We start from the raw sequence: 13,800 nt of genomic DNA on the forward strand, positions 1-13,800 counted from the left end.
ATATTGGTATTGAAATATTGGTTTAGCAAAGTTTGCGAATCGTTTCGCCTGCGAATGACCAAAGAAAATGATGAGCTATTCCACGGCACTTATCTAATGCTGGGAAGTCATGGTTTTAGGGGATAATCGCGATGATCACGGAACAAAGAAATATTCTGCGATATTGATATTGAAATGTTGGTGTTGAAATATTGGTTTAGCAAAGTTTGCAAATCGTTTCGCCTGCGAATGACCAAAGAGAATATTCCACCGCATCTGATGCTGGGAGGTGATAGTTTTAGGGGATAATCGCGATCACGGAATAAAGAAATTATTCGGCGACAGACATCGTACGGATTACGACGAAAAAGAGGGAGTACGAAAGAATGGGACCGAGTGGGTTGGGGGGAATGCGGTTGGAGGTCAGAGGGAACGCGCCTGGCTCTCCAAGAATTCTTGATACGCGGGACCAAGGGATCCGGGGGCTTTATTAAACTGCCTTTCATCACGTTCCAGAAACGAAGACGCCGGCACCGTCGTCCTTTCCGTCTCTTCCAGCAACGGCCGCCGCTGGATTGCCGGTGTAAATGACGAGGGAGAATCGTCGTCGATCGATGAACGACACCCGAAGACGATAGGCGCGCTCTCGGCCGACGGGAGGCAACGTCTGAAATTCGTTTCGATGGTCGCGAGCTTTTCTCCCGATCCCGGGACTTCGTTCTACGTTTCGACGATCGACGACCGGTGTTCGCGAATCTTACGAATCCCAAGTTTCAGTTACCACCTGTGGAGCTAAACCGAAAGCGATATTCCGCGGCCAGGAAGCCGATTCACTTGTTGATACTAGGAAACTCTAGGGCATACGCACGAGGTACAACTTGTTGCTAAAACCGTATTATTGAATCGGATTTCACGAATGCTTTTCGAATAACACGTGATTGGGATATTAACCCTTTGCGCTCGGCAACTATTTTAACCCTTTGCGCTCGGCAACTATTTTAACTCTTTGCGCTCGGCAACTATTTTAACCCTTTGCACGCGAAACAATTCTAACCCCTTGCACTATAATAACGAGTCAGACTCGTGACAAAGTGCTGATCAACGTAAAATGAGTTGTTGCGCAAGGGGTTGAAGCAATTATCATAGGGGCTGGCAATAGAACTCTTTCAGACCTGTAATATTCTAGTCGAAATCAATTTTTTCAAATGTATTACAATAAAAATGAATTTTCAAGATTTGTCAGAAAATAATTATATCACCCATTAGTGTCACCCATATTTAGGTGACGCGGTGCTCAACGTGTTAAAGAAAATATTAACGACAAATAAGTGTTGCTTTACGCAGCGTGGAAGGTGCGAAAGGTTAAAGACAGTCGTAGCAAAGGGTTGGAGACATATGTACGTGTCGCCGGATAAGATCCAATATTTCGCCATATCTCGTAGCGTTTTACAGGACAGAATCGATAGGGTCGATCGTCGACGTTCAATAACAGAATTTTGAATGGTCTCGTTTTCTTTCTCACACTATTGAGAGGTCTTTTTTCAGCGGTTGCCGAGGTCGAAGGTGGGCGAGGGAGAAGAAAAATCGCGGAGAACCTACGGCGTTGGTCTGAAAGGAGATAGAAGGTCTGGCCTGTCCACGGCAGCCACTCCTCTATCATGGTAGACCCATCTTCCGTGTAATTAATTCGAGGAGGAACGAATGGATCACAACCGGGGGAAGAATGCCTCCAATGGCATCGGCCACTTGCAGTCTCTCTCTCTCTCTCTCTCTTTCTTCCACTCTCTTTCTCTCTCTTTTACTCTCCTTCTCTCTCGCTTTCTCTTTTATTCTCTTCCTCTCTCGCTCTCGCTCTGCCTCTCCCTTTCTTTGCCCCCTCTTTCTATCTCTATCCATCTACCTCTCCTCATCTGAACATCGTTTCTTTGGCGCTGCACCGCGCTGAATCTTCGTCTAGTCCTCCTACCCCGTACTCGAGTCCTCATCCTCTTCGGCAGACCTTTTTTTTTTATATTTCGCGCGATCGTCCGTGATTTACGATCCAACGCGTGCACATATTTTGGTGGAATTCGTCGAACACGTCGCGAGATTACAGAAAAACCCACTTATCGTGGGAATAAGCGAACAATCGGATGAACAAGGACGCGTAGAAAAGACGTTTTTCTATCGCAGTAAGAAACGAAAGAAATTATTTTCTGCGCTGAGGGCCAAACGGAGGAAAGTGCGTAGAACGGAGTATAGATTATTTTCAAGATTTGAAACACGGTTCAAGGAATTGACAGTATATAGACACATCAATTTTTGTGAAAATCGAAACATTTTATCGACAACCTGTCCGCCATATTGGATCCGCCATGTTGTTTTTGGAATTTTCAGTTTCAGATCACGAAAACCCTTGCAGACAAATTTTCAATTAAATCACAGTTTTATATTTTGACCATGATTTCATGCTTTTCAGCCACAGTGCGACGGAGCAGTCGTTGAGTAACTCGAACCTTCATGGTGGAAATGGTTCGGTAAAAGTCTCCTATTCCGGAGAAGTTTGGACCGCGTAGACGTCTCGAGATATTTCAACGCTTTCGAAGAAAAGTACTGAACAACCAACGAACGTGATCATCAATAGAGAAGCTGATTATCTTAGCGGATAAGGGAAGCGCGCCGATCGTAACGAGCAAAGAAAAATGGATTCGAGATTGGTAGGTGTTCGCGTCGATCGAAAGTCAGCCTTGTCGAACGAGAAACGTGGCTTTTCCACTTCGGGCCAATACTCGACGTGGCTCCGATGCTTGTTCTTTACCGACGGCAGCGGCGCCGATCGAAAAGAATCTAATCGCGCTACGCGAAATCTTGCTGTGCTTGGCGAATAACAAATGCAACGCGACGCGACGCGACGCGACGCGATGCGATGCGATGCGATGCGATGCGATGCGATGCGATGCGATGCGATGCGATGCGATGCGATGCGATGCGACGCGACGCGACGCGATGCGATGCGATGCGATGCGATTCAATGCGATGCGATTCGATCCAAAGGAAGGAAAGAAATCACACAAATTAATAGCACACACGTGCGAACAATGAAAGAAGAGAGGGACGAAAAGAGAGGAAGAAAGAGCGCGATCGATGTCCATCACGGGCAGCGAATTACATCGAAACCCTTTTCTCTACCACTTGGCTTTCTTTCGCGATTCTCTGCACGAGTTACACTTTGCGTCGGTCGATCCTCCTTCTTTCCGTTGCTTCTCTTTCTTCCTCTCCCAACGTCCCCTTCTTTTTCTCTTTGCCATGCACGCAAACCTAAACAGATCCACAAAGATATGAAAAATTAAAAAGTCAAATGAGAAATGACACGATTCATACGAGGTAATAGCAACGACACGAAACAAATGGTTCTCTCTAGGTAGAAAAAATCATATATCTTCGACAGTTAACCCTTTCGGTACGAGCGCCGGATATATCCGGCGTCCATGGGACGACCGGTATGGACGTGCGCCGGATATATACCGCGTCCACGTGCTAACCTGTATAAATACCAGAATTTCATATCTTTTAATATTAAAGCTGGAAGCAATATTTTTTTGTTTAAAAAGAAAACACTGTTTTATCGAGCATAGTTTTTATTTAACGTTTAGGACAATCTTTATGTAAAGGAGGATTGGCCGTGTGCGAATTTTCAGCGCAGCGCCTCATATAGTAAGAGTGCGATGATGGATAGAGTGCTCGTACGTTAATTAGTTGCGTGTTAATCTTATCGTATGGCGTCGGACGACCGCAGAAACGGAACTCCATCGAATCAAAATTTCGATTCCTGCACTGGACAAGGACGTCGATTCTTGCATATGGCTCTCTTAACCCCTTGCACTATAACAACGAGTCAGACTCGTGATACTTCTCTGCATAATCTACTAAATATGAATATTATTCATTTATTTCAGATCGAAACCAAAGTTATCTGTTAACAAAGTAAAGAAACAAAAGTAAATAAAGACGATAGAAAAATTGGAATTGTCTAGTCCTATTTAAGAAAGTATTGTAGTTGCGATGTATTAACAAATTGTAGTTGCCAATTAACACAGCATGAAAAGAATCACAGTGCAAGGGGTTAAGGATGAAAAATTACTGATCGACGCAGTACTAAAAGATATCATGGTGCAAGGGGTTGATCGTCGGAGTCTGTTCGTCTTGTTGGATACTTCCAGCAGCTGGAAATATCCGATGTCTTCCGCGATCCGTCTTCCATCGCTCGGTAGATGCGAAAATGTACCGAACTCAGAAAAATCGAAGAAAAACGCGCGAGAAACCGACGGAGAGATTTCGAAAGAGCGTCTCGTTCCATCTGGTGGTATTGATATCAATTGATAGGAAGTGGTCAGGTAGTCATGTCAGAATTGTAAAATCTGGAGAGAGAGGATGTCGTGGACAACGCGAACCGACGTCGGAAACACAGCTTTCCGCGGAAAACAGCACCGACGAGAAGAGCGACGTATCCTCTCGGCTGTTATCCGCCGAGAAGTTGCGCTTATCGACGTCGGCGTCGGCGTCGAACACCGGCGTCGGGCAGAAAGTTCCGAGGGATGGCAGGGCGAGAAGATCGATCGTCCGCGACGGGGATTCGCAACCCCTAGAAGGGGTCGCGTGAGCGGTGTGCCGTGCAACGTGCAACCGTGCGGCGTGTATCGCGCAACCAGCAACGTGTATGTGCAACGTGCGCGACGTCGAACGTGCAACGTGGTAACGGAGACGGCGAAACCAGCGCATCGAAACTAGAACCACAACGAAGGGTGGGCGGAGTCGTCGCGGTCGTGGTCGAGAGTCGTTGCTGCCGCCGTCGCTCGTCCAGCTGAAAATTAGCAAGAGAACCTAACGATCGTAGGCAGTTCCGTCGTTTCGAGAGCCGCGAGAGTCGCGTGCGACGGAAAGAACCGAGGAGACCGAAGAAAATACTGCGGGCGGCGGTAGCAATGACGCGTCACTCCTCCTGCCCCACGTTCTTCGCGGTCAACCTCGACACTGTCGCCGATACGTGATCAGTCGAGTCCGAAGACGTTTCGCGACCGCGGGACTCGCCAATCACATCGGAACGTCCTGATGGTGAGCTCGCGTAAGTAAATCATGAAATTGTCCATCGATTCGCGAGAAATCCTTCTGGTCCCAGTTTTCGTCCCTTCCGGTCAACCGGTAACCTTTGGTCCCTTGGCTACAGCCTCGGTTCGCGTTGTCCAGGACCCGGGCCAGACCCACCGATCGATATTCCATACTTCTTGTCCTCGTTGCCTCTTTCCGTCTCTCTCTATATATACATCTCTCTCTCTCTCTCTCTCTCTCTCTCTTTCTCTCTCTTATTCTCTCCATATCTCTCGCTTTCTCGCTGCACACACGCGTGCGCGCATCTGTGTGTGGGTGTGCGAATTTGCTTCTCTCGTTAGAGAGCTATCTCGATTCTTTCCACTTGTCCGACACTTGCCATCATTGACCAGTCTTTTGCCAGCGGCTCGAGGTCTTCTTCAATCTTTCCAATCTCCGTTCGATCGCCGCCGCGATACATTCCCCTGCTCGAGATCGCAACGTTCGAGCAACGTCAGCCCCTTAACCTTTTGCTTCGCCCTTTTTCTATTAGCCTGATTCCGTCCGCCGCCCTCGTTCTCTCGCATTTATGTTCCCCCCCGGCTAGAGAATTCATCGTTGTCCTCACGATTTCCACGCGCAGTCGCGCGGAATCGCAATGTGTGCCGCGGCTTATAACGTGCCGATCGACGATAAAATTTTCCGATTTACCTTGAGAACGACAACGTAAGAGACCGACACGCGTACCAGGCTGCTCGCGTTTTGCGCGTCAAACGGAGCGAACCCGGCGCTCGATTCTCGGTTGACCGTTGCCCGTTGCACGATACATACGATACAGAATATACATATACACAATATATATATACAATATATATATGTATGTATATGTATATGTACGTTGTACGATACACATGATATTCGATCTACGACATACACGGTAGTACATGTAACGCGCGTCCAAGACTTGTTAACAAATCACTGCAACGCCGTTCGCGTCAATTAGCGATCGATGTGAATCGTCGGCGAACATTTCACGGGTGGAGTACGCGGAAGATAACCGCGACGAAGGCTGTAACATAATGCGGGCGAAGTGACGGGGAACATAAACGTCGCGGCGCGACCAATCCTAGGCCATCGTGGAAAACCGTGCGTTCCGTCTTTGGATCATTTTCTCGAATTCCGGTACAAAAAGAAGGCAAGAGAGGGAGGCATCCAAGGTTCAAGAGAGGGAGAGAGAGAAAGAGAGAGAGAGAGAGAGAGAGAAGAGAGAGAACGTGGAAACCACGAGCTAGCGAGGAAGGAGGAAATCGAGAAGGTTAAAGAGTTTTATCGTAGCTCGAACTCCTCGCGTTCGAGTAGTCTTCTTTCCTCCCTCGGTTCTCCTTCTTCGTTCCTCGCTTCTTCGTTTCTCTTCGTCTCTGCCTCTTCTACGCCGCTCTAGTATATATTCTCCAGCCTTCCTATGCTCCTTTGGTACGCGCGAAAACGACGATATCGTTGTGCGGTTGGCTCTCTCGTTCTCAGCGCGGATATCCGCATTGTTTCGCATCGGCCAGCCAAGTCAGCTGACCTAGATTCGCACGGGCACGAAGCAAAATGGTATATCGGGCCACTCGATGCTCGTCCACGGAAAACTGCAAGCGATCCTGGAAGCCAAGTGGTCTCGAACGAGACATTGCGCTTCTTTTAACCTCCTACGAGATATAATACTGTATAGGAGGACACGGTGCGTTCAGTTGTTTCACCCTTTCGCTCAACGGACGTGCTACGAATCTTCCGCGTGTTCCACGAGTTCCCATCTGTTCTACGAGTTTCCCAAGGTTTTGCAATTCTGGCAATTTTAATGAGGAAAAATAATTTACGTGTCTTTTCGTCGGCTTTTCTCGTCTTTTTTAATTGTTGAACAAGCATCGGGGACTGCTCTAACACGATGCTAAGTGAAACAACGTCTAAAGCCTAGATGAAACCCGTCGAAGAGATTGTAGCTGCTCTACGATTTCGTGTCGTTCTGTTAGACGGCAGACACATCCACGCGATCTTCAACTCCTCTCTCTCTCTCTCTCTTTCTCTCTCGCTTTTCTATCCCTCTACCTCGACGAAATTGCTGCGAGTCCGCGTGCCGTACTAAAAATAAATTGAACATCGGGGCAACGTGTTCCACGTTTCACGTGCATCCACGACCTCGAGAGAAAAACTCGAGGTTCACGTTACTTCCACCTTGTCGGTGGCGGAAACGCGGTCACCGTGGAAGAACGGAAGAACCTTAACAGCGGCGTCGAACCGTTGACGGATACAACAACCGAATACGTTTTCTCTCAACCCCGTGTTTCTTTCTCTTCGCAGACTCGGTGAAAATGAAAAGCTGCCCGCCGCTTTCGACCGAGTCAAGATAAAGCCGGGATTCGCCTTGAACCGCGGGGAACCACGCGATAACACGAGCGACCAAGGATGGGCGCCGAGAAGATTTCCGGCCAACGAATTCTCCGGCTACGTGACAGCGTGAACGACAGCTTCGCGGCGAGCAAATTTCTGGAAAAAGTCGAGCAACGACGGCTCGACGGAACGTCATACTTGTTTCGAAACGATCGCTCAGGAATGTCAGGATGAGAGGTAAACCCGAGGAGCATGAGTAATTCGCGAAACTAGAGCGATGTCGATCTCTTCTCACCCTTTCGCCGGTATCGGTCGTTCGATCATTGAACGAAACGCGTAGCCGACTCATGAGAGACTATACGAGCCGTTTATTTTGTAAGTGGCCTAAGTCCGTTTGTCAATTTTTTTTTCGGTTCCCAAATACGATCATGCTTGACGCATAAGTCTTCAGAGTTAGTTCAATAATTGAATTGTGTAGTTTGAAAGTGACCAAACTCCATTCTTGATAAGAAAACGCATATTATCCACTTAATAATTGCCACCATTTTAATAGGAACTATAAATTTAACACCCTTAGATTCACTTAAGCATTATGACTCATTAGTATCCTATACGTATGTTTTTAAATTCATTGAAACCCTTAAATATCTCGATTCGAAGATAAATGTTAGACCGCTTTCAAAAATAAACGGCTCGATATCGTCGAATATTGTTTCAGGAGGGACGCTGCTGGGAGGAGGAATAAGATCAATCCGTGGAACATTTCTGAGAACGTTGATCGTCATTTTCCTGGCCACGTTTCTTTGGCTTCAAATTCACGTAATCAGCCTAACCGGTCGGGACTCTACCGGCCATGCATCCCCGAACGAAACGCTGTTCGCTCTTGTCCCGCAAGAGTTGCACAGGTAAATGTAACCGGATAATAGTCGAATAAAAAATTGAAAGCGACGCGACGCGATGCGACGACGCTAAAACAATAAACACGGCGGTCGACAGTCGGTAGCGCCGCGAACCTGTAATAGTTTTCTAGGTTAGAACAGAGCGTAGAAGGAAGACAAGAAAAATTGATCGGTTTCCTCGCAGGTTTCTGAAGGATCGTCGAAACGGTTCGTCCTCGGCTCCGAACGGTAGCTCGGAGACACTAACAGAGTTCGAGATAGCAGAGATTCGACGGAACATAGAAAAAGCGAACGCCGAGCAGAAAGTGTACAACGAGGAGGCGTTCGGTCCGTTGGCCACCGACGCGCCCGTAATAGTGGTCCAGGTGCACACGCGTCTCACCTACTTGAGACACCTGATAGTATCGTTGGCGCAGGCCAGAGGCATCGAGCAAACCCTGCTGGTCTTCAGTCACGATGTCTGGCACCCGGACATCAATTATCTCGTGCAGAGCGTCGACTTTTGTCGCGTGATGCAGATCTTTTATCCCCACAGCATACAGACGCATCCGCACACGTTTCCCGGCGAGGATCCAAGCGATTGTCCGCGAAACATTCGCAAGGAACAGTGAGTAACCGTGTCTCTCTTTTCTTGTTCCGCGTCTCGCGGCGACTATTTTGTCAACTAGTGGCATACGCACGTCTCGACGATCCTCGTGTACGGTTTTTTCTCGGGTGTTTGGTGCGCGCAGGGCCTTGGAACTCGGCTGCATCAACGCGAAACATCCGGATCTCTATGGCCACTACAGGGAGTCGAAGTTCACGCAGACGAAGCATCACTGGTGGTGGAAAGCGAACCGCGTGTTCGATCAGCTGTCGATCACTAGAAATCACACCGGCATGGTTCTGTTTCTCGAGGAGGACCATTACGTCGCCGAGGATTTCTTGCACGTTCTAAGGCTGATGGAACGCACCTGCAAGCACAGCTGCGAGAAGTGCAACGTGCTGTCGTTGGGAACCTATCTCAAGACGTATAATTATTTCGCCGATTTCAGTCGGAAGGTGAGAATCCCACGGATTCGTGTGCGTAATTCCCGTGTTCGTTTTTTCATTCCTCTCGTCGACCCCGCGTCGTGGTTGTTACACGTTAGCTGCATCCGTCACACGAAATTTCATTCGCTCCACATACACGAGATTACTTTATATTGATCGATCAGTGATGCGTCGCCTCGCCTCGCCACCAAATTCAACTTCTCTCAGCTTCTCTTTACGTTCCACCGCCATCATTTTCGTCCTTCTCTCTCGTGATTATGTTCCGCGACGTCGGGTCTCTGGTACATCCGTGTAACTTTCATTCGATCTCGTAAAATGTGGAAAAAAATAACTAAAATGATCGGGGAATGGAATCTTTGGCTTTTTTAACCACTTAGCTGCGTCAATCTATTTTGAAGATAAATTTTGTCTAGAATTATCCTAAAGTGCGCGAAATTTATGAATATGTTGTAATAAGTATTTTATCCTAGATTGTAGGAGAAATATTTTTAAGATATAAAATTGCCATTTCCTTGTGACGTGTATACTCGTCGTACGCAGCTGACAGGTTAAGAATCTGTTACGAAATAGAATCAATAGCGACGGTAACAGTTAGCGAGTAGGTAATAGCAGTATAGTGACATTTGTTACGAAAGAAAGAAGAGCCGCGGGGCTGATAATATAGTTCGATGATAAAAGGACTGTACCAAAAACGCGAAGGCTGCTCCGGATTAAAGTATTTCAATTGGAAACGTGCTGATCGCAGTGTACACAGACGGTTTATTGAAACGCGACCGCGTGTTGATCCTTCAACGATTAGGTGCGTACCATTTGTATCGAACAGTAGCTGCATCTGAGTGTGAATATCTGTGTGTCGATGTTTCACGCACGGCCCGACCATTAGTTCGTTGGCGTCAACAGCGCCCTGCAAAAGGAACTCCTACGCGGGCTAAAGAGATGGGACACTTCGACGGGACAGCAACAACAACAGCCGGCGAAATCGGAGGGCAGCGGCGTCGCTACCGGATCCGGGACAGGGACCGGTACGGGCACGGGGACCGGAAGTGGCACCGGCACCAGCACCGCCGGATACTCCAGCTCGAGCGGAAACGGCAGCGGGGCCGCGAGGACCGTGTTGTCCGCCAGTCGGAACAACGCGCTCACAGCGCAACCAGTTCCCGCGTGGGCCTTTCAACTACTACCCGGTCTCTACAATCATTATCAAAAGGTTCCCGACATCTTACGACGATCCAAGTTCCAGAATCTAGCCGGGTGTTCCATCTCGTGTCCTTGTCTCGTGATCTCTCGTTTCACGAACGGTTATTTCCAAAAATGCTCTCGTTCGTCGCACGATAATTCGAAATAAGAACGCCCTCTTCCCCTCCCCGTCGCGATTATATTCTTCCCTTCTCTCTTATCGATCGATGGGGAACGCGGACAGTTTCAGCGAACGGTTTTCTTTTCGTTTCCAACAGGCCGAGGTGATCTCTTGGATATCGAGCAAGCATAACATGGGCATGGCGTTTAATCGTGTCACTTGGAACAAGCTGAGGAAGTGCGCGGCACAGTTTTGCGCGTACGACGATTACAACTGGGACTGGAGTCTGCAGCACATAGCACAGTCCTGCATGCCGCCGAGCAAGGGAGCCGGTGTCTCGCCGCGAACCGAGTCTGGCTTGGTCACGATGATGATGAGGGCGCCCAGGGTCTTTCACATCGGTGAATGGTAAGGGACGTGCACCGCCGTGCTTTACCGTCGAAAGTTAAACGTTTATTCGAACTCCTTTGCTTTTTTCCGTTCCAGCGGCGTTCACCACAAAAAGACAAATTGTGAATCAACCGCTGCGATCGCAAAGGTTCAAAACGTGTTGAAGACCGCCCAGCATCATCTTTTCCCCACTCAACTGACGCTGACAGTAGCTGGCACTGCGAAAAAGACGAAGCTGAGGAAGGGGAACGGCGGATGGGGAGACGTGCGAGATCACCGACTGTGCTGGAACATCACCGTTTATCCGGATCTCGCTCTGCCGTAAAATTTCGTTCGAGCTGCTGCTGTCGTCCCGTCTCCGACAGTTTGCCTCGACGTTTCTGCCTCGGCGCATCGCCTCCTCCGTACCTTGGATTCCCGTGGAACGCGAAAGCTAATCGCGCGCTGCCTTCGCGTATCCTATGATTTCCAAACGAAAGACTACTCTCCTTGTACAAGTTCCTCCGGCGAAATTAGACTCGCTTTCACGCGATTCCTGGGTCGAGATTCTTCCGTATCGTCGCAAGATTACTCGACTTGCACGCCTAGCGACTCGATTATTAAATTACCAAGAAAAGAAATGCGAACGCTATATAAGCCGGCGTCCCGTTTTGTCACGGACATCGCAAACGAATCAACGTGACTCCCGGGTATACTAGTTATCATCGCGACTCAAGCCTATGCAAGTAGCTGTACATTTACTTTCTTTGCCATTTTTTCTCCTTTTTAAACACACACACTTACACACAGACACGATACATTCACACACGCGCGCGCGCAATCACGCGCTCACGAGATTCCTCTCTTCATCCTTTTTATCTGTTTCTATTCATCGAAGAAACCCTACACGCAAACGAACGAGTCACGAGAAACGTTCACGAGAAGCAGTTCTCTCTGCAATCGGAACAAAAGTCAAATCGCGAAGCGACTCGCTGAAGCTTTGCCATTCACGAGCCGAGAGTCGGGTTATGTCGAGTCGAGTCGAGTCGCGATATATACATAGGGTACATTTTATATTTATAACAACGTCAACGAAAATAAACGAATCGACCGATTTTCTCGTACATGTTTATCGTTGATACTTTATTAAATCGCACCAACGTGTCACCATCGATGCTCGTAGCGTGGATCGTATCCGAATCTGGGTTACGCTTATAATTGGTACCACCACCTTTATCGCTATACGCACGGAAACAAATAATAGACCGGACGTAATGGAAATCTGCGTCGCGCTTAAAATCCTAACAGTTTCGCGTACTTGGGTACATTGTCGTCGTATTCCGCATTCATAAAGTTTCCCGCTATCGGACCCTCCAAATTATACTTCTCCGCGAACTTCTTTATAGAGAACCGTCTCCTCTGTTGACCGTCTCTGCAATTAACATCGTCTTCCATTAGTAATATCCCACGATCACCACCGATAATTGGAACCGTCCCCCTCACCTGTTACTTAGCCTTCTCTCGTCGAACGTAATGGATCCTTGATTCTGTTTGTAAACGAGAAAAACGTATCGATGTTTCCCGGTCCCTTTGGGTGGCGCCGGTCCCACGTACTCGGCAAGTACCTCTCCTTTAGCAACGTTCTCTTCCGGTATGTTACCAACGAGCCAATGCCGGAACTCTCTATTGTAGCCCTTCCTCGTCGGTGCATCGGGATCTGCGAATAATTTTACAATCGCACCGTTAACGTAGATATTATCAATACTTGCCGCTACCTTCGATAGACAGATACGATCGCGTTAATTCAATGCGATCGATCAAACAAAACCTGTTTCTACGCGTCTACTGGCGCGTCACGGTGAAAGCCGATTCGCGTGCCTCGAGCCAAGGTAAAATTAAGGTCGTAATCTTCTCTCGGAGATCCAAACGTGAACGAAAGCGTATGGGAAAGCGAGAGGTTTCCAACATTTTTCAATTTCCAAATTTCGAAATACATCGTGTTTACCTGTCATTACCAACGTATAGAGAACTCCTCCTTCGTGTTTATAGTGAATTTGAGGTATCTGTTGCGTATCGGACGGTGTCAGTTCGTTACCAAGCTCGACCGCTTTATCTCCGTAGCTGACCTAAACTCGTGCAACGTGCAGACCATCGGATTAGACGTTGTCGAATGTAATCCTAAAACCGTGCAAGTTACGCGTATAGCGCGAACGTACCTCGATTTTTTCGACGGGCGCCGTATCTATAATTTCTGGTACGATTTTGGCCGTCTTGAATTCCGATTGAACGTCCGCTGCCACGATTACGCGGAGACCGCAAATAAAGATTCCTGAAACGAATCGAACGCTCGTTTATTTCACGGTGATTCACACAATTCAAATAAAGTAGTAAGCGAATCCGTGCCCACGGCAACGAACGTAGCTTACACGCGGTCACCGACCTATGGCTACAGAATACATCATTTTTCTTGTTCGTTGCGCACTCGATTTCCAACCGAACAGAACTGCAGTTCGAACACGGCGAGTAAAACCTTTTATGTATACAATTCCTTCCACCGGTTTCTCCTTCCACGGCTTCGAGACGCTTAACTTTTCCTTTCCGATGTCCTCCAAACGTCAACGGTGGACCGTACGCACACTCCCACTCTTCGACGATGCGTTTCATGTTTCGACGATGTTTCAGTTTCCACCTGGCGCCTGTACGAATATTCCTATATTATACTACAGTAGACCGTACTGTAGAAATTCGAAATTTAGAATTCTATATACGATACTCAAAGCTGGAAAA

The 13,800-nt window shown here is 47.9% G+C and overlaps 2 protein-coding genes across 4 annotated transcripts; one reads left to right on the top strand and one right to left on the bottom strand.

The window, feature by feature from the left end:
* The first annotated feature begins 4,584 nt into the window (after nucleotides 1-4,584).
* Nucleotides 4,585-12,137, top strand: Mgat2 (alpha-1,6-mannosyl-glycoprotein 2-beta-N-acetylglucosaminyltransferase). Of its 3 annotated transcripts, none has more exons than XM_078183629.1 (8): nucleotides 4,590-5,080; nucleotides 7,387-7,653; nucleotides 8,135-8,321; nucleotides 8,500-8,922; nucleotides 9,047-9,356; nucleotides 10,231-10,554; nucleotides 10,802-11,052; nucleotides 11,131-12,137. In XM_078183629.1, the coding sequence occupies exons 2-8, from the start codon at nucleotides 7,647-7,649 to the stop codon at nucleotides 11,357-11,359; spliced, it is 1,731 nt and encodes a 576-aa protein (XP_078039755.1). In that variant the 5' UTR covers nucleotides 4,590-5,080; nucleotides 7,387-7,646; the 3' UTR covers nucleotides 11,360-12,137. The 3 variants fall into 3 exon arrangements, with proteins under 3 accessions (XP_078039757.1, XP_078039755.1, XP_078039756.1); XM_078183630.1 differs by lacking the exon at nucleotides 4,590-5,080 and adding an exon at nucleotides 6,474-6,769; XM_078183631.1 differs by lacking the exon at nucleotides 10,231-10,554 and having other exon boundaries at nucleotides 4,585-5,080.
* Nucleotide 12,138: 1 nt separating this feature from the next.
* LOC144471523 (protein D2) lies at nucleotides 12,139-13,705 on the bottom strand. Its single transcript, XM_078183644.1, has 5 exons — nucleotides 13,454-13,705; nucleotides 13,230-13,342; nucleotides 13,019-13,139; nucleotides 12,517-12,730; nucleotides 12,139-12,445 (listed from the first exon to the last, which is right to left on the bottom strand). The coding sequence occupies exons 1-5, from the start codon at nucleotides 13,473-13,475 to the stop codon at nucleotides 12,307-12,309; spliced, it is 609 nt and encodes a 202-aa protein (XP_078039770.1). The 5' UTR covers nucleotides 13,476-13,705; the 3' UTR covers nucleotides 12,139-12,306.
* Between the last annotated feature and the right edge of the window lie 95 nt (nucleotides 13,706-13,800).

This window comes from Augochlora pura, chromosome 6 (genome assembly GCF_028453695.1).
Source record: "Augochlora pura isolate Apur16 chromosome 6, APUR_v2.2.1, whole genome shotgun sequence".
NCBI classification, from domain to species: domain Eukaryota; kingdom Metazoa; phylum Arthropoda; class Insecta; order Hymenoptera; family Halictidae; genus Augochlora; species Augochlora pura.

Bases quoted from the DNA above. Each gene is read 5' to 3' on its own strand.
- LOC144471523 (XM_078183644.1), bottom strand. From the start codon at position 13,475: ATGATGTATTCTGTAGCCATAG. The intron at 13,343-13,453 runs GTCGGTGACCGC...GATTCGTTTCAG, and splicing joins GATGTATTCTGTAGCCATAG to GAATCTTTATTTGCGGTCTC. The intron at 12,731-13,018 runs GTAAACACGATG...AATTATTCGCAG, and splicing joins CTATACGTTGGTAATGACAG to ATCCCGATGCACCGACGAGG.
- Mgat2 (XM_078183629.1), top strand. The intron at 10,555-10,801 runs GTTCCCGACATC...CGTTTCCAACAG, and splicing joins TCTACAATCATTATCAAAAG to GCCGAGGTGATCTCTTGGAT. The intron at 11,053-11,130 runs GTAAGGGACGTG...TTTCCGTTCCAG, and splicing joins GTCTTTCACATCGGTGAATG to CGGCGTTCACCACAAAAAGA.